Raw genomic sequence first — 18,376 nt, forward strand, 5'->3', positions numbered from 1 at the left:
ATGTCAGCAAGTGCTGCAGTATGCTGTGAATTTGACATGTATACTTTTAACTTTCATGGTATTTTGAACATGAGTAGCTTCTGATCAAGTGTATCACATACAGGGTACACTTTACAATAAGGTTGTTGAGGTTATTTGTTAACATTAGTAAATGCATCATGATCTATCGATCTATCTACGGTTGAAGTCAGAAGTTTACATTCACTTATGTCAAAGTCATTAACTAATTTTTTTAACAACTCTTCAGATTTCGTATTAGCAAACTATAGTTTTGGCAAGTCATTTAGGACATCTACTTTTGTGCATGATATGAGAAATTTTTCCAACACTTGTTTACAGACATTGATTGATTCTAGGGCTGGGATAAACGATTATTTTTTAAACGATTAATCTAGCGATTATTTTTTCAATGCATCGATTAATCTAACGATTCGTTTTTTCAGTCCGATTCGATTAATCGACTTGTGACAACACCGGTAATACCGGTTTCATTGGGGGTGGGGGTGTATAAAATGTAAAAAAAAAAAAAAAAAAACATTTGCCGGGAGTTTGATTGACTGGCGATCTGATCAATCAATCATAATACGCCATTTTTGTCCGACAAAGTAGTCAGGAGAGAGAAGATTAACGTCGGTGGATTTGAATTTGAATAATGGATTGTAGGCTACTGTACTGACATCTTTCCGCGGTTAAAACAACAGTCCTTCTGATGTAGGCTACATTCATGTTTAGCCTACTTGATGCTATAAATTAACCTATTGATGCTATTAATAAATTAAAGGAAAAGATGATCGGTTCACGAGCAGCTTTAACTGAGGCAATCTGTCACAACACATTAAAGAGCCACAAAATAGTAGGCCTAGTTATGGTTTAATTTTCTTTGAATGACCAAATTTGAAAGTTGAGACTTTATTAAATGTTACCTGCTTAGTCCTGACTCTCAGCGTGTTGTCAGTGTCCTCTATGTATTTTTCACGACATTCATTGCTATAAGCGCATTATTAATAGCTATAAGCGAAAACTTTAGGTGTCGACAATGTATTATATATAGCCTACTCCAACATCGAGTGCAAAAAACTTACGGTGCTCTGTCATCTGCAGCTGCTCCCGGGTGGCGCCTCTTCATGTGCTCGTGCATTGCCGTGGTGCTAGAATGGAAGGCCATCTCCATTTTGCAAAGGCGACATATCACGGAATTGATTTCTTTTAAATTAAAGAATTCCCATACTTTAGAGGAACGAGTGCATGCCGCCTTGCACTTCTGATAGTCTGAGGAGCCACTCGTGTTGCTACTACTTGCCGGCGCCGCCATCTTTGTTTTGGGTCCGAAGAATCGACGCGCATATTTTGTGTCGACCTATTTTTTGGCGTTGTCCCAGCCCTAATTCATTCACTTAATTGACTATCACAAGTCCAGTGGGTCAGAAGTTTATATACAATAAGTAAACTGTGCCTTTAAGAAACTTGGAAAATTCCAGAAAATGATGTCAAGCTTTTAGCCAATAAGCTTCTGATAGGTGGTGTACTGAATTGGAGGTGTACCTTCAAACTCAGTGCCTCTTTGCTTTTTAAAAATAAAAAAAGTTATGTTTCCCAATGGTTTTGCAGTAAATTAACACAAGGGAGAATGAGATTTAATCATTGTCATTGATATGCACTTTAGTATTTGTTACATATTATAAATAGCTTTAAAAAAAAAAACAATTATTTACCTTCAAATCAGAATAAAATTAATCCATAAGACTCCAGCGTTTTAATCAATGTCTGCAGAATTGATATGATGGGTGTTAAGTAACATATCACAATTTAAGCAATTTCATTCACTTGCATTGAAAGGACCAACAGAGCTGAAGTATTCTTTAAAAATCTTCATTTGTGATTTGATGAAGAAAGTCATGCACATCTGGGGTCATTTTGGGTAACCTATCCCTTTAATATTGCAGTGCCTCTGCAATATTAGGTTGGCATATGAGAGATTACATCACCTTTGAAAGTGTATCTTGCTAAACTACAAGCTACTCATACTTTAAAGTTATTTCCTCATACTGGTATGCTGATTGTATTACAGCACTCCTTTTGTGAAAGCATTCAGGTTAAACCAAAACATCCAATAAGTGAAGACTGTGAATTCTACTAGCCCTAATCCAATTTACATAACAGCATAATCCAAATGGTTTGAGAGGTTCACACCTAGGCATTGCATTCACACTAAACAATGGCAACCAATCAAACAATGGGACTGAGCCATCATGAACCATCACAGGCACCTAGTTAGCATGAAAAACGTGTCTTCATTCACATACACTCTTGGTCAAGTGGACAAACAGGATGCTGCCGTTGTTAGACAACCTCACAGAATGATGATACCAAATACCTTGAATGCCAAATACCACGTGCATCACTAGTTTTTCATGTGATGTTATGTGAAAGTCAATGGACCACCTGATCTTATAGTGACACTTAAATTTGCAATCCCACAGGGTTTCATGAAAACTTGCTCATGTTTTACATGAACAAAATTTGTTCATGTAGTTTGAGATATTTAGAATGTATTCTGCTGAAGACAAACTCGTTGGAGCGAGTAGAGATTGCACTTGCCTCCTTTCTCCCATTTTCCAGTTGTTAATGTTGGATATTTAATTTGGTAACAAAAAAAAAAATGACATGGCCCTTTTTTTTCCTTGTAGGTGAAGAAAATAGCAGAAGAATACTACAAAGATCTCCCTTGTTACACGTCATGGGTGATGGTTCTGTATGACTTTATCATGGATGATGAATTGAGCCCGTACTCGCGTGTGAAGAGAAGACTTACAGGGGACATAAAACAGGAGTAACACCTGAACTATCATTGAGCACAACAACTGGAACACAATTCTGCTCACCCGAACAAAACCGTATACTGTTTGAATACATCACATATATCAGAAACAAAATGGCAAAATTATCGTTTGTTTGTAGTTGGTGTGCTGTTTTGTTTTATTAAATTTTCATTCTAAACCAAAATGCTGAACAGATCTTTTGCACATGGTCTGAAGTCTGGGCTGTTTTCATGTTTTGCATTTGAATGCTTCTACATTTTTATAGACTATGATATTTTCCCCACTTATGAGCTTTTAATATGACAAACATAAATGCGAAATTTGAAAATCATTTCATTAAATGTCACATTCATTGTGTAACTTCATATACTGTTACAATCACTAACAGTGTGTCAATACTGTGCGATTAACACGTGAATAAGGAGCTGCTGTATGTAGAGAGAGCTCACAGGGGTATAATATATTGTCATTTCCACCATTAAATCAAAAAACTTGTTGAATAAGGTTAGACACCATGCTTAGTGGCACAATCTGAGATATTTTTAACAATGTGCACGTTGACTCAACGTCATTTGTTTAATCAGAGTCATTTGCCTTGGGGTTAAAATAAATTATGTAAGTAGCACTCTCGTTGCCCATAAGGACAGTGTGTGATTTTGATAAAGCACACCTTCTGCAACGTCCTTTTATATATATACAATAAAGTGTGTATATATATATATATATATATATATATATTACATCTTTGATCATGAAAAAAAAAAAGTGTTGACATTTATCTGATGAGCTACAATTTTTCCACATTGCACAATACACATGAAGATACAGCAGCACAGTGATACTGAGGTTACTTGAAATGTGTGTTAAAAGAAAAAGACATAACACTTATTTATCTTCACATTTATTAAGAAAATATTTTAACAGAAGTTGATATCCAAAAACCTATATTTCTGATTGTCATCAGCGATGTTATCTTGTGAGGGAGTCTTTCAGTTTTTCATACATCACTCGGTCCTGCAAGGATGACAAAAAGGAACCACAAATAAAATATACAAACTACATCTCACTGGCTATGTGATAAACTTCTTTACTCTGCTGTGTCTATTTATGAAAATCCTAATTCTATAAAGGAGGGCATCATACTAAACTAAACCAGTTTTTACTAAAAATGTTATGCTGGTCAACATTCCAGATGGGAATCACTCTGGTGTTTATTTTACACTGTAACGTGGGAAACTTCTACAGTTTATCACATTTTTAAAACATTGACAGATAATTCCAAATGTCAAGTCAATTTTATTTGTATAGCGCCTTTCACAACACACATCGTTTCAAAGCAGCTTTACAGAAGATCAGCATTAACAGACGATAAAACTGTAATGTCTATAAAGTCGATGAATCATCATTGTGCAATTTAGATAAAATACAATAATGTTTAAAAATAAGTAATTAAATAGTAATTGTATTAATAACCCCAGTGAGCAAGCTGTAGGCGACAAATGATGTCCTTTCTTTTGACAGATAAACAAAATAAGAAAACCATTTAAATCAGGGGTGTCAAACTCATTTTAGGTTGCGGGCCACATTGAACTAAGCGCCATATAGATTTAATGTTTGTAATGTTTTTATAATGATTATTACATGTTTAAAAAAATAATGCATTAAAATCAAAGTTTAAATAAATTTTTCAAAATTCAATATCATCACATGATATCATATGAACAAGTGTTATATCTGATTTAAATTCAGGAACCTATAAATACAGTGTTGGGGAGTAACGGAATACATGTAATGGAATTAATTTTTTAAAATACTAGATATTAGTAACTATTACACAAATCAGTATACAGCAACATTTCAAAAGTATTTTGATTACTGAAAAGCTATATATCAAGAGATTTTAATTTAAACAAATGACAGTAAAATGCATGTTTAGAATAAATGATGCAATCTGAGGTGTGTTGAACATTGGTGAAACACTTTCTTATGAAGATCAGACAGGGTGCTTTCACACTGTTACGAGTGAAAAGTTTTGGAAATTATGTCATTGAGGAACTTTTGTGTTTAATGTGCTTTCCAAGCTGGAACCATTAGAGAAATAATAGTTAAGTGTCGGGGCAGACACTTGTGGTCTCGTCAAGTGACCAGTGAGCTTTATTCTGGGGCTCTCCTATGCTAAAATGACTAAAGAAATGAGAGAGTGGATGTAGAACAGTCAGAAATCCTTCAGGTGTTTTTAAATATTTCCGGTTTCAGTGGCAAACCCAAAATTAAAGGCTTATAACTTGACAAAAAATAACCCAAAACCAACAAGGATGGTCAAGTGTGTAATATAAAGAAACTTTTCAAATTCTTTAATGTTTAATGAAACTGCTGAAAAATCATTTAACTATCAACATTGAGTCAATAATGTTCTTTTTTTCTTATATGACATCATATCTCTGGATGTAAATAAGGTGGCTCTGAATATAAACTGCTGGTTGTATTCTACTATTTCCAACAACATATGACACTCATATGTTGCACTCAAAACATATGTTTTTTTGATGAGTTTGTACATATTATTGTAATCAGTAAAAACATCAGTGCAATTTATTTAAATAATTGATCAAAATGGATCACTTCTGATTTGTCTTCAAATTTCAAAGCATTCTTCAGTTTGGGTCATAATGCATGCATGCTTAAAAAGTTTATAAGCTTTCAAACAATACATATTTTGTGTTCTTCAAGACTGCAATGATTGATATATATATATATATTTTTTTTCCATATATATTTTGGTATTTTTGCTTTTTCACAGAACAAACAAACAGAAAACTAAGAACTACTACAACAAAAAATACATTATCATTGGACAGATAATGCTACAAAATGCAAGCTTGTAAATGTTTGGATCATTCATTCAAAGAAGTATAAAAAACAAAATAGTAATAATAAATAAATTAAATAAAATAAACAAGCGCATTATCCTGAATATAGTCAGCCATCTAATACTTTAGGCACAGTGTTTATTATATTATCAGTGATTACAGTCATCAATTACTAATAAGTAACGGGTCAGTAGGCTAAGAAAGCATTGCTTTATTTATCTTAAGATGATCCAAAACCTGTCCCCACATTTTGTCAAATTCTTTAAGTCTGTCATTATTAATGTATCTCAACCTTTCCAATGCAAGCATATTTACAAGATCTTTAGCCCACATTTCAAACTTAGGCGCAAATCAGTTTTCCACATTTGCAAAATCAACCTCTTAGCAATTATCATTCCAAATAATATAGCTTGTCTTTCCTGTATGTCTATCATCTTTAGAATACTAGACATACCAAGAATAGCTATAAGTGGAGAAGGTTCAATATACTTTTGAAATGGTTTAGAAAAACAGTCAAATACACTCTCCCAATATTCCTGTAGTTTAGGGCACAGCCATAGTGTGCGAGTCAGAGATCCCTTTGCTACCTTACATCTGTTGCAGAGTGGAGAAACCTTTGGGAATAAACTATGTAGCTTCACTTTAGATAAATTTAGATAAGTTTTGAACTGAATCAAATTATGCCTTACATTAATTGAATGTTCCCAAGGCATTCTTTTCAACTATCTGAATTGATATCTAAACCCAGTTCTGTTTCCCAGGCCTGTTTAGCTACAGTTGTATTTGTGACATCTTGCTTTAACATAATCCTGTAAAAAAATTACACTACTCCCCGATGTAAAGGATTGAAGTTATTAATTTCTTCAAGTGTGTCATGCTGATTTATCACACTAAAATTTGAAAGCTGTTTCTTCACAAAATCTCTAACTTGCAAGTACCTAAATAAATTAGAGTTATTGATATTAAAGGCCCTTCTTAATTGCTCAAATGAGACAAATTTCCCATCTATATACAGATCCTTTATGTTTTCAGTGCCGTCCTTCTCCCATTGTGTAAAACCTAAGTCAAGCAAACCAGGAGGAAAAGCATGGTTGTGACATACACTCACCTAAAGGATTATTAGGAACACCATACTAATACTGTGTTTGACCCCCTTTCACCTTCAGAACTGCCTTAATTCTACGTGGCATTGATTCAACAATGTGCTGAATGCATTCTTTAGAAATGTTGGCCCATATTGATAGGATAGCATCTTGCCGTTGATGGAGATTTGTGGGATGCACATCCAGGGCACGAAGCTCCCGTTCCCCCACATCCCAAAGATGCTCTATTGGGTTGAGATCTGGTGACTGTGGGGGCCATTTTAGTACAGTGAAGTCATTGTCATGTTCAAGAAACCAATTTGAAATGATTCGAGCTTTGTGACATGGTGCATTATCCTGCTGGAAGTAGCCATCAGAAGATGGGTACATGGTGGCCATAAAGGGATGGACATGGTCAGAAACAATGCTCAGGTAGGCCGTAGCATTTAAACGATGCCCAATTGGCACTAAGGGGCCTAAAGTGTGCCAAGAAAACATCCCCCACACCATTACACCACCACCAGCCTGCACAGTGGTAACAAGGCATGATGGATCCATGTTCTCATTCTGTTTATGCCAAATTCTGACTCTACCATCTGAATGTCTCAACAGAAATCGAGACTCATCAGACCAGGCAACATTTTTCCAGTCTTCAACTGTCCAATTTTGGTGAGCTCTTGCAAATTGTAGCCTCTTTTTTCTATTCGTGGAGATGAGTGGTACCCGGTGGGGTCTTCTGCTGTTGCAGCCCATCCGCCTCAAGGTTGTGCGTGTTGTGGCTTCACAAATGCTTTGCTGCATACCTCGGTTGTAACGAGTGCTTATTTCAGGCAAAGTTGCTCTTCTATCAGCTTGAATCAGTCGGCCCATTCTCCTCTGACCTCTTGCATCAACAAGGCATTTTCACCCACAGGACTGCCGCATACTGGATGTTTTTCCCTTTTCACACCATTCTTTGTAAACCCTAGAAATGGTTGTGCGTGAAAATCCCAGTAACTGAGCAGATTGTGAAATACTCAGACCGGCCCGTCTGGCACCAACAACCATGCCATGCTCAAAATTGCTTAAATCACCTTTCTTTCCCATTCTGACATTCAGTTTGGAGTTCAGGAGATTGTCTTGACCAGGACCACACCCCTAAATGCATTGAAGCAACTGCCATGTGATTGGTTGATTAGATAATTGCATTAATGAGAAATTGAACAGGTGTTCCTAATAATCCTTTAGGTGAGTGTATAGGGCTATCTAGATACATGTCAGGAGCTTTTATATAAGTTTTAATTTGCTTCCATATTTTTAGAGCATTATTTATAACAAAGTGATTATCATATAAGACTTTATCAATTTTAGTAGGACTATTGAGAAGATCAGCAAGAGATGTCTTATTCCAAAATGCTTGCTCCATCCTAAGCCAGGAAGGATCTCCATGTACATGAATGGGCTGTTTTTTCCACCAGGAAATAATGCTTAGATTAGCTGCCCAGTAATAATATTTGAACTGTGGTAGGCTAAACCCTCCATCCTTCTTAGCTTTAAATAGATGCTTCTTAGATATTCACACACTCTTATAATCCCACAAATAAGGGACAATTATAGCATCTAACTGTTTAAAAAAAACTTTGTGGGATAAAACAGGGAATTGCCTGAAAAATGTAAGAAATCGTGGGAGTACCACCATCTTGATCGAGTTAATCCTACCAGCAATTGACATGGGCAACATCCTTCAAAATTCAATATTTCGCTTTAACTGATCTAATATTCGCTGCCAGTTTATTCTAAGTAGATCTTTAGGCTGTTTAGTAACTGTAACCCCGAGATACACAAAAGAATTGTGTGCTTTTTCAAAAGGGGTGGAATTCAAGAATTGTGGGTCGATTGTTGTGATGGGCATAAATTCGCTCTTCTCCCAGTTAATTGTAAAGCCGGAAAAGGTTCTAAATGTTTTGATCAAAGACAAAACTGAAGGGTCAGACCTCTGAGGGTCGGAGATATATAATAAAATGTCATCTGCATATAACGAGAGATGGTAGGGGAGACCTTTAACATTTATAGGACTAATATCTTGATGCTGCCTTATACTCACAGCCAGGGGCTCAATAAGAATCGCAAACAAAAAAGGTGAGAGGGGGCAGCCGTGCTGTATATCTTAAAGGGAGGAGACACATTCTGGTTTGTTATTACAGACGCAACAGGGAGAGCATAGATAGTTTCAATCCAGCCCTTAAAGACAGGCCCAAATCCGAAATGATAGCTGTGTCTGTATAATGTTTGGCATATAAAATATTAAAAAGACGACGCAAATTAAAAAACATGTGTCTGCCAGGCATAAAGCCAGTTTGGTCAGGATGAATGACAGTGCAAATGTGGCTTCTCAGACGATTTGCCAGTATTTTCCCAATAAGTTTTGTTTCTATTGGGATCAGCGAAATAGGACGATAAGATGAGACGAATAAGGGATAGTTAAATTCTGGTTTGGGAATCAGAGTTATATTGGCTGTATATAAAGTAGGAGGCAGCTCAGAGGCATTGCCACTATGTTTATTACATACGCACAAGAAAGGGGGAAATTATATCACAAAATTTCTTGAAAAATTAAATGGTAAACCCACCTGGTCCAGGGGATTTATTATTTGGAAAAGAAAAAATTGCTTTATTAATCTCTTTAAGGCTTATATCTGCATCTAAATGTTTTACTGCATCTTCATTTAATTTGGGAAGATTCAAATTGGCTAGTTGCGGTGTTTGAAGTTGTATTTTCCTGGGACCGATATACATATAAAATTTTGCAAAACAACTATTTATATCAACCGGATTATTTAAGAGTTTGCCACTATCCGATTTTATTGAATCGAGATGCTTGGGCGTGTCTCAATGCCAAGCAAGTAGTTTTTGCGGTTTATCTCCTAGTTCAAAGTATTGCTGCTTAACTTGGTTGAGTATTTTTAATACATTTTTAGACATGGACACATTATATTCATATTTTAATTTAATAATTTTATTCAACGTTTCAGCAGCCTGAGTGGCTCTATATTCTGTCTCCAACTGCATTAGCATGTCCTCAATTTCTTTCAATTTTTCTTTTTCCTGTTTTCTTTCTGCAGCCTCATATGCTATTATATTTCCTCTTAAAACAGCTTTCATAGATTCCCAAAGAGTTGAATCGGGAATGTCTCCTTTATTATTTGTAGATATGAAGAATTCTATTTTCTCCCTGAGATAATCACTGAACCGCTTGTCCTTTAATAGACTGTTATTCATTTGCCATGTATATTCTCCTTTAACTACGCTTAAATTAAAATCCAATGAATGTGGGGAATGGTCTGATATTAACACATTATGATATTTTGAGGCGGTTGCCATAGATATTAATTTGGAATCAATAAAAAAAAAAATCAATTCTCGAGTAAGATTTATGCACAGAAGAGAAAAATGTAATCATTGATATTTTGGCAATTACTTTTCTCTCGCAGGCCAATTCAAGCTTAAAGGGTTAAGGACTATTTAGACCAAACACATCAGGATTATGTGAAACAAAATCACCAATGAAAGGCCCTTTAGCCCGTTCACATCTTGCTATTATCTGTACTGTGAAGTCGCTAGTGTGTGTTCCTAACTCTTTTGCTTTAATGTTACTGGTGGACTGCATGACTGGCCATAGCTTTAGAAAATCGGATCACAAGGTATTGTACTGCTGGTAAAACTAAGGAAACTTTCACACTAGCACTTTTGGTGTGCACTGGGGGTCGAATTATGTCAAATTCGGTTCGTTTGGAAAAATTTGAACGCGGATTTCTGAACTCTAATATAGTTTCGCCGCTGATATGAATGCAATCGTACCAAATCGCAGAAGTGAACCACTTGTGATGATGTACAATTTGCATTTTTGTAGGCCTGTGATCATAATTATTGTGTTATAATCTATTTCTCATGCAGCAGCTCACATTCTTCACATCTCTTGCAATGCAAATCATGTTTGGTCCAAGCAATCGAACCAAGTGAGAAAGCACCCTAAGACATGGTTCTAGTTTGACAAGGAATCAGTTCTCTGGCCTATAAAACGTACATTCTGGTGTGGAAAGTGTTTCTGTTTAATCAGCATGCAGTAGTGCTCAATGCATCATATCATGGTGGTGTAGTGGTCTAAGCACATAACTGGTAATCTGGTAATCAGAAGGATGCTGGTTCGAGCCCCACAGCCACCACCATTGTGTCCTTGAGCAAGGCACTTAACTCCAGGTTGCTCCGGGGGGGATTGTCCCTGTAATAAGTGCACCGTAAGTCGCTTTGGATAAAAGCGTATGCCAAATGCATAAATAAATATCATTGACAAGGCTGAACTACCTATCATTCTTTGAATCAAACTCACTCAGAATGCCAACCGTTACGGACAAGGTTTTCCATGCATCGATCAATGAGGTTACAGACAAGTGATACTGCACACTGTAATCTCTCACAACATTATAACTTCTCTGTCTTGCCTGTACCAACACCAGTATGTCATAGGACCCTGTGTCTCTGTCGCTTATGTCACCAGAAGTTGCTGTGAACTCATTGAAAATGAATGGCATCCTGTCACCTTGTCACTGATGGTGTGAACTGGGCTTTTCACACTGAAGCCAGGTGAATTATCGATACGCTGTTATCACATTCACGCATTTACAATAGGTGGTGCTAATCGACAAGCAATTTTAGCCCGGTACAGTAGGTGGCACAAAGCACCTTTCAGCTGGTCTGCCATTTGCCCATCACGAATGATAAGTAAACAACCATGGAATCACGATACGAATGACAAGCAATCGAATTCTCTAGCGAGCTGATCGAAAAATAACTAATCTCTCTGCAAGCTGCAGCAGTCACGATGAGTGTGTTGCTGATTTGCTCAAAGGGGAAGAAAACATTCAAGACACTTTCACACTGCTGGACAAATCATGTATACACAGTCTGAGGATTTAAAATGACTGCGTAATGCACATGAACTAATGCACATAATCGTAATAACAAATGTTAATTGGAACAATACTGATTGTATACCTTATGTACACTTATACATTCGCTCAAAACCCTACATCTAAAAGCTCCAAGAACTTGCAAAATTCAAGCAATCAAATAAATTCAGTCTGACCCATTGTTAGGCACTTAGTGTTAACGTCAGTACAGTGGTTATGGAAAGTTTACAATAATACAGAGGGACAAGCACCGTGTCCGAAATGGTCCACTACACTACTTCAGGTGTCGGCCATTTTGTAGTAGTGTCTGATTCTGAGTGAACAACTTGTTCACTACTTTTATTCACTTATTCTTACCCACAATGCACTCTGATTTTGAGTGTACATTCCATTTAGAAACACAGACGCTTTATTGCCTATAATCTATCGGGGGGAGGAATGATGAGCTGGAAGAGAGAGCAAGTGCGAGCGATGCCAGCTTACAGCTTCCTTCAATGTTTGATTTCATACGGTTTTTATTGTTTTACTTTTTGACTAATCATTACTTGATTCAAATACATTTTAAAATGTATGATTTATTTATACAGATAAAATTATAAAGACGAGTTTTATTCTCAGGAGACTGCACAGTAGAAATGATAATTTTGTGGATGATTCAAATATTTGGTTATCACATGTAGGTTATGATAACTTCAGTGATGTTTTACGGTCGAATGAGAGTGCTATGCATCCATGGTTGTCTCATCTTTGCACCTTGAAATGCTGCCCAGCGTGGAAAGGAGTTTAAAGATACTAAATGCAATAAATACAATAATGTATGCATTACGAAACTAAACAGCCAAACTGAATAAGTTGTCAGCCAATGCTGAAATTTAAAAAAAACAAATATCGGCCTTTGCGATATATTGGTTGACCACTGAACTTAACAAAAGTAGTAAAAATAACTTCAAATCATCTTTTTGAAGCCATTGGCCATTTTGTTTTTTCACTTTCAGTGATTAAGGATAAAATCATATATAAACATTCAAATTAATGCCAAATTTAAGCCCCTTCAGATACTTTGCTTTATCACTCACCTTCTTGGACACAGATGGCCGCACCTTCTTAAAGGCATCTTCAAAGTGAACTCTTCTCACCCTAATCTCTTCCACTGGCCCTGTGACACAAGAGATGCATTTCACTGACCCCATTTACAACTGTTTTTAAGATGCGTTTTGGGTAATCCGATCACAAGTGGTCAACATTTTGTGATCAGATCACAAAAACCACATATGGGGTGTAGTGCGGAGGAGGGCGGGGCCGGGTCGGAATGACGCACTCCCGGACAAAAATCAGCCTGATGGGGCAAGCGAGGGATGAAGGCGACTGGAGATGGCGGTTCGAGAGAGAGAGAACTATGGGCAGCTGCCCTGTATGCATTTATGTTAGTGTGTTTTTGTTTAAGTTTATCATTAAACTATTATTTATGTTGTCAAGCCGGTTCTCACCTCCTCCTTGCCCATCTTAACCTCTTTACATTGGTGCCGAAACCCGGGAGGGAGGAGAAATTAGATTAGATACATTTGAACTGCATCTGGTAGAAACAGCGTGCCAGTTTTGTTCACACTTTCCTTGTCTTTTCTGACTTGTTTGCTGTTTATTATCATGCAATAAAACATGAAACCCTTGATGATGTATACCAGGTGTAAACAGCGACGTGTGTCACCTGACCACGTGTGTCTCGATTGATCCGATCACATCTTAATACCAAGTAAATGGGGTCTTTTATGCTTTTCAGACTGGATCATGGTGTGCAATCCTGTGCCATGTGTGACACGTGAGTGTTACCTGTGTGTGTTTGTGAAGGTCGTGTGTTCAGGTGAACTCTCAGAGCATTCACACATGCCTCTCGCACCAGCGCTGAAAGATCTGCACCTCTAAAACACACAACCCAACAATGACCCGGTCACCCTTCACAATGTGTTAACATTAGTTAATGATATAGTAAACATGAACTAGAAAAGGAACACACTTTAAAAGTGTTTGTTAATCTTGTTAATTTCTACATATACAACTTTTAAAGCTTCAAATGTAGTCGTATATGTTTATATTAATGCATTATGAACTAACATGCACAACTGTATATTTATAAATTAACATTAACCAAAGTGATTTTCATTGTTAATTCATGAAACCTTACACAACTAATGTAAATTAGTTGAACCTTATTGTAAAGTGAGCAAAATGAAAAAACTCCACTATTATGAAACTTCTAAAAGTGGGATCATTTTGTAACCGTAACCTTTTTGTTTATTAACCAGACCAACCTACCAACAATCTAAAAACTTACGTAAAACTGTCACAGCGTATATCATGTGCGATTTCCTCAAGATTGACATCTGAATCTAGACGGGGTTTACTGCCATTCTGAGACAAAAGAATTACAGTTAATCAATCATTTATAAATTCATAACATTAAAATGTTTTGTTAGTCTTAATTATGTTTACCTTAGTAATAGTGACTAATATAGCGTGTCTGTCTGCAGGAGGGGGTAAACCCACATAAAGAGTTTTGTCCAAGCGTCCTGGTCGGAGCACAGCAGGATCAATAATATCTATAAACCATTTATAAAAACAGTCAGTTATCTAAAGCATCAAAATATGTACGAACTTGGGATGTTCATAACTGATGATCATAACATTGTTAATAATTTTAAGCATCAACTTCAGCTAAAATGGATGCAGTAATAATTCAAGCAAATGGCGCAGACACTGCTGATGTAATGGGTCACATCTGTTGTAAGAGTTGTCTATTTTCTTTGCAACAGTTTTCCATTTTCTATTCTTAACTGTAATAAATGAATGGTAAATTGAAATATATACATGTTCAGATTTAACACATTTGACTAAATGTTTAATATGAGTTTCATTTAATAAATGTTTGGTGTTCAATAGACATTAAACTCAACCGACAGCATGTTGCATAATGTTGATTAAACACTAAAGGCTATGAATCGATTAAAAACGGATGTCAATTGATGACATTTTTAATCAAATTTATTACTTGGCATGCAGATTAATTAATAGGATTAATTTCATACGTAACTATTTGCTTAGAAAGCCCCCAAAATAACAATAATTTACTATATGATTAAATAATTATAAATAGTTATAAATAAAATGCATTATTTTGAAACATAAGTGAAGCCTTAAAAAAAAAAATACAAAAATTTGCATTAGAAGTCAATATATTGTTTATTTCCATATTATTGAACATAAGCCAATCATTGCAGCAGTCCTAGATTTATTATAAGGGCTTGTTTAAAGATGTGTCAATGTACACCTGTACATTGGTGCTCCTGACAGATGCTCTTGGAGAGTTTCGGTAGCATTGCATCATAAACGTTCGGATTTGCGCTCCATCAAGGTGTGTTTGTATGCAAGAATGTGTTCTTATCTTGTGTTGTCTGCTGTCAAGTGTGGTTTGTTCTTTGTTTGTATAAGATGTGCATTGCCTATAGACCATTTCAAGGATTGTTTGTTGGTGACGTCAAGTCATTGCATCATCTCGGTCAGAACTTTGTGTTTAGACCAAAGCAGACTAGGGATGCACCGATACCACTTTTTCTCTTCCGATTCAGATATGGGAAATAAATTATCGGCCGATACCAGTGTTGGTTTTTTGCATAATCACTTTAGAATATCTTTACATTGTTGTGTGGAAATATTTGGGTGTGCTCTTTAATACGTAAAGAAACACAAACCTCTCACTTCACATTATATCAATATAAATGTATAGCTTATTAAGAAACACTTTATTATTAACAATATAGAAGCTAAATTAACAGTAATTCCAGTATAAGTCATCAGTAGAAAAGAAACCAGTTTTTTTTTATTTATTTCTTTTTTATAAAAGTTTCAACTTGTATCTGGACTTTAAAGGATTCAAATCTCTTTTTTGTTTAATTTAGTTGTAAGATATCAGCTCACTTTTAAATACTAATGATGACTATGTAGCGTGGCCACATAAGGGGCGTTTTATATAAGGTTTATAACTTTAAATGTGTGTCATTTATATTTATTAGTTATATTGCTTTCCCCTGTTTTCTGTCATTCCCCTCAGCTGTTGTGTGTTGTTCCCCGATCTCTGTTCACGCGAGATCTTCGCGTGCATTCGTCTTACGTGTTCTCCTGCCACGTATTCAGGAAGTTACTTTCGGTTTCTATTTAAAGAACCGCTATGCCGATAAACGGGGCTCATTTGCGAGTACACACACACGTACAAAACTCATTCACGTTGGATTACTTTGGTGACCTACCTGGAAGCGCTGGGACGCCGTTCCTCCCAGAGGTAATTCGTTTGGCTCGTTGCCAAGATTACCTTTTTATCAGAGGACATTGGTTTGTCATCAAATTCATCACTCCATCACTAGATCGATCCCAAGGACCCTACAAACACCCGGTGAGACTGATCCGATCACTGTAAATAACTCTGCGCACTCTGGACTTCACTACTACATGTACATACACCTTGTGTTGTTATTGTTGTAAATATTATTCTTGATTTTGTAATACACTTGGGTTTATTGGTATTTACATCTGTGTTGATATTTATTTGTTCCATTCTTTTACACTTATCAATAGAAACAGTACGGTAGATCCCAATATTAGTGTAAACTCCTCTTTAATATATTGGAGAGTGTTACAACTAAATAATCATTATTATAAATAATAATAATAAAAAAAACTGATTTTAATATTTGTATTATTTACTTTTAATTCGAATTTTAAATAAAACAGTAATATAATTAAATCATGCAGTTTTTAAACCCTCACACTTTTATTTTGACATTCTGAACTCTCCAGGAAGTCCTGTATGTGTCTGTAGGCAAGTTCACAGTAGTTTAATTCGCTTCTTATTTAAATTCTGGTAAAATGCACCTCCGGTGCTGTTCTAAATACATATTATAAGTGAAACGAACTATTGAGCATTAACATCTGAGATGTTGTTCATGAGTAAAGCTCAAATATTGCGCAATGCGTGAAGGCTAAAAATAGCCGTGAGTGTGTGTCTGTAAACAGAGCAGCGCCATTCAATAATCCGCTGGAGCTGCACATGCATTTGATATATTTACTTATTAAACACAGCCTTTTGTGATTCACATCTATCACACGTCTTCAAGTGGCTTTGAATAAAGTGCACGAGTCATATGAACTACTTTAATTGTGTTTTTATGACACACACAGTATCGGATTTGGATCGGGCTCGTCGGACTGATACCAGACATGTCTAAAAGCTTCATTATCGGAGCAAATCCAGGAATCGGATCTAAAGCAGAGGTCAGCGTGTCCTGAACTTTTACATTAATCTTATGACTTTTTTCTCAATTTAAAGCATTAAAACTTTGAACTTATCAGGAAGTAAATTGCCAGAGCTAATTTACCAGCATTTTCCAACAGGTTTAAACAGGACCTCTAAATGGAAAATTGCAAATAATTATAACCAAAAATATCACAAAAGGTAATCAAGGTAACTGGAGACAGTAAATACATGCATTTGTTTGGATGATATGAGTTTACCAGGATACAGGACTAATGATTTAAGTCAATTTGTCCAGAATTCATAAGTCCAGACTTTAAACCCCTTTTGCGGTATTAACACTTAAAAATTAATCAATCATTAATTGTGATGACAATCCATTATGTAATTCCTGAAAATTGACATCCCTGGTTCAGATATTATCTCTTCAAGAGTTATTACCTGGTCTATTAGTGGCAGCCATGATGAAAACCTGTTGACGATTCTCGATGCCATCCATCTCTGTGAGAAGCTGATTCACGACACGGACACTAGACCCTGACTGACAACACATACACATACATACACATAACCATTACACCTCCTCAGAGACTGTCATTAAGTTATTACAATTCAAAAAATGGGTTTATAAACTAGATAATGGTCTCTATTTTAAGACCGCTACATTTGAAAAGCTGAAGTGTGTAATGTGCGCCACTACTGTCACCAAACGGAATAGCAAAAATAATGTTTCAAACAGATTTCACTCTTCCCATTTTCCATTGGTTGTACAGTACAAACAGATAGTCCTGCCCCAAACTCACGCCATAGGAACTCTGGCTCAGCCAATGTCAGACTAGATGACCTCTCAAACAAACATAGCAATGTTTTGATAGCATCACAGAGCCACAGTTTTAAACTGTAAAATCAACCTACAAACTCTTTACTTATACCATATAAGAACGTTAACATTGCAAATTACTTCACACATTGGCTTTAAGCGCAGTGCTATGCAATATCCCATGCAAGTAAAGTCAGAAGACATGGCCATGATGCTCTAGCATTTTCACACAAGCAAAGTCTAGGTGTGAGTAGGTTGGCAGAAACCATGAGTGCACATCACAAGCAATAAACGAAGGCAGCCCATTTATAAGAAGCTGGTAGCTAGTGTAAATGCATGTCATACATTTTTATATAATGGAAATATAGACCATTTGTGTCTTAAATTATTTTACACAGTAACTGTGGCACTTAAATTTACCTCAAATATATTATTTAGCGTACACACACTGTTTGTGTGAACACTCCCACCCACACCCAGTAGCATACTGCCTGAAAATTGGATAAGACATATCCCTGCACATAACGGAGGTAAAAAAAA

General features: G+C 36.1%; 2 protein-coding genes across 8 annotated transcripts in view; one reads left to right on the forward strand and one right to left on the reverse strand.

Moving 5' to 3' along the window:
* Nucleotides 1-5,242, forward strand: part of LOC127660475 (sphingolipid delta(4)-desaturase DES1-like) — a 60,094-nt gene extending 54,852 nt beyond the window's left edge. For 2 of the 3 annotated variants that reach the window (XM_052150737.1, XM_052150739.1), the window contains exon 4: nt 2,688-5,241. In XM_052150737.1, coding sequence (XP_052006697.1) covers nt 2,688-2,834 — 147 coding nt within the window. In that variant the 3' untranslated portion in view covers nt 2,835-5,241. Of the gene's footprint in view, nt 1-2,687 lie in introns of all 3 variants that reach the window. The other variant, XM_052150740.1, reaches the window with a different exon arrangement.
* LOC127660465 (nuclear valosin-containing protein-like) overlaps nt 3,712-18,376 on the reverse strand; it is a 35,091-nt gene continuing 20,426 nt past the window's right edge. For all 5 annotated transcript variants that reach the window (XM_052150722.1, XM_052150720.1, XM_052150721.1 and 2 more), the window contains exons 18-23: nt 17,458-17,557; nt 14,205-14,311; nt 14,047-14,123; nt 13,545-13,633; nt 12,794-12,873; nt 3,712-3,833 (exon numbers count right to left, since the gene is read on the reverse strand). In XM_052150722.1, coding sequence (XP_052006682.1) covers nt 3,789-3,833; nt 12,794-12,873; nt 13,545-13,633; nt 14,047-14,123; nt 14,205-14,311; nt 17,458-17,557 — 498 coding nt within the window. In that variant the 3' untranslated portion in view covers nt 3,712-3,788. The remainder of the gene's footprint in view (nt 3,834-12,793; nt 12,874-13,544; nt 13,634-14,046; nt 14,124-14,204; nt 14,312-17,457; nt 17,558-18,376) is intronic.

This window comes from Xyrauchen texanus, chromosome 20, assembly GCF_025860055.1.
Source record: "Xyrauchen texanus isolate HMW12.3.18 chromosome 20, RBS_HiC_50CHRs, whole genome shotgun sequence".
Lineage (NCBI taxonomy): Eukaryota > Metazoa > Chordata > Actinopteri > Cypriniformes > Catostomidae > Xyrauchen > Xyrauchen texanus.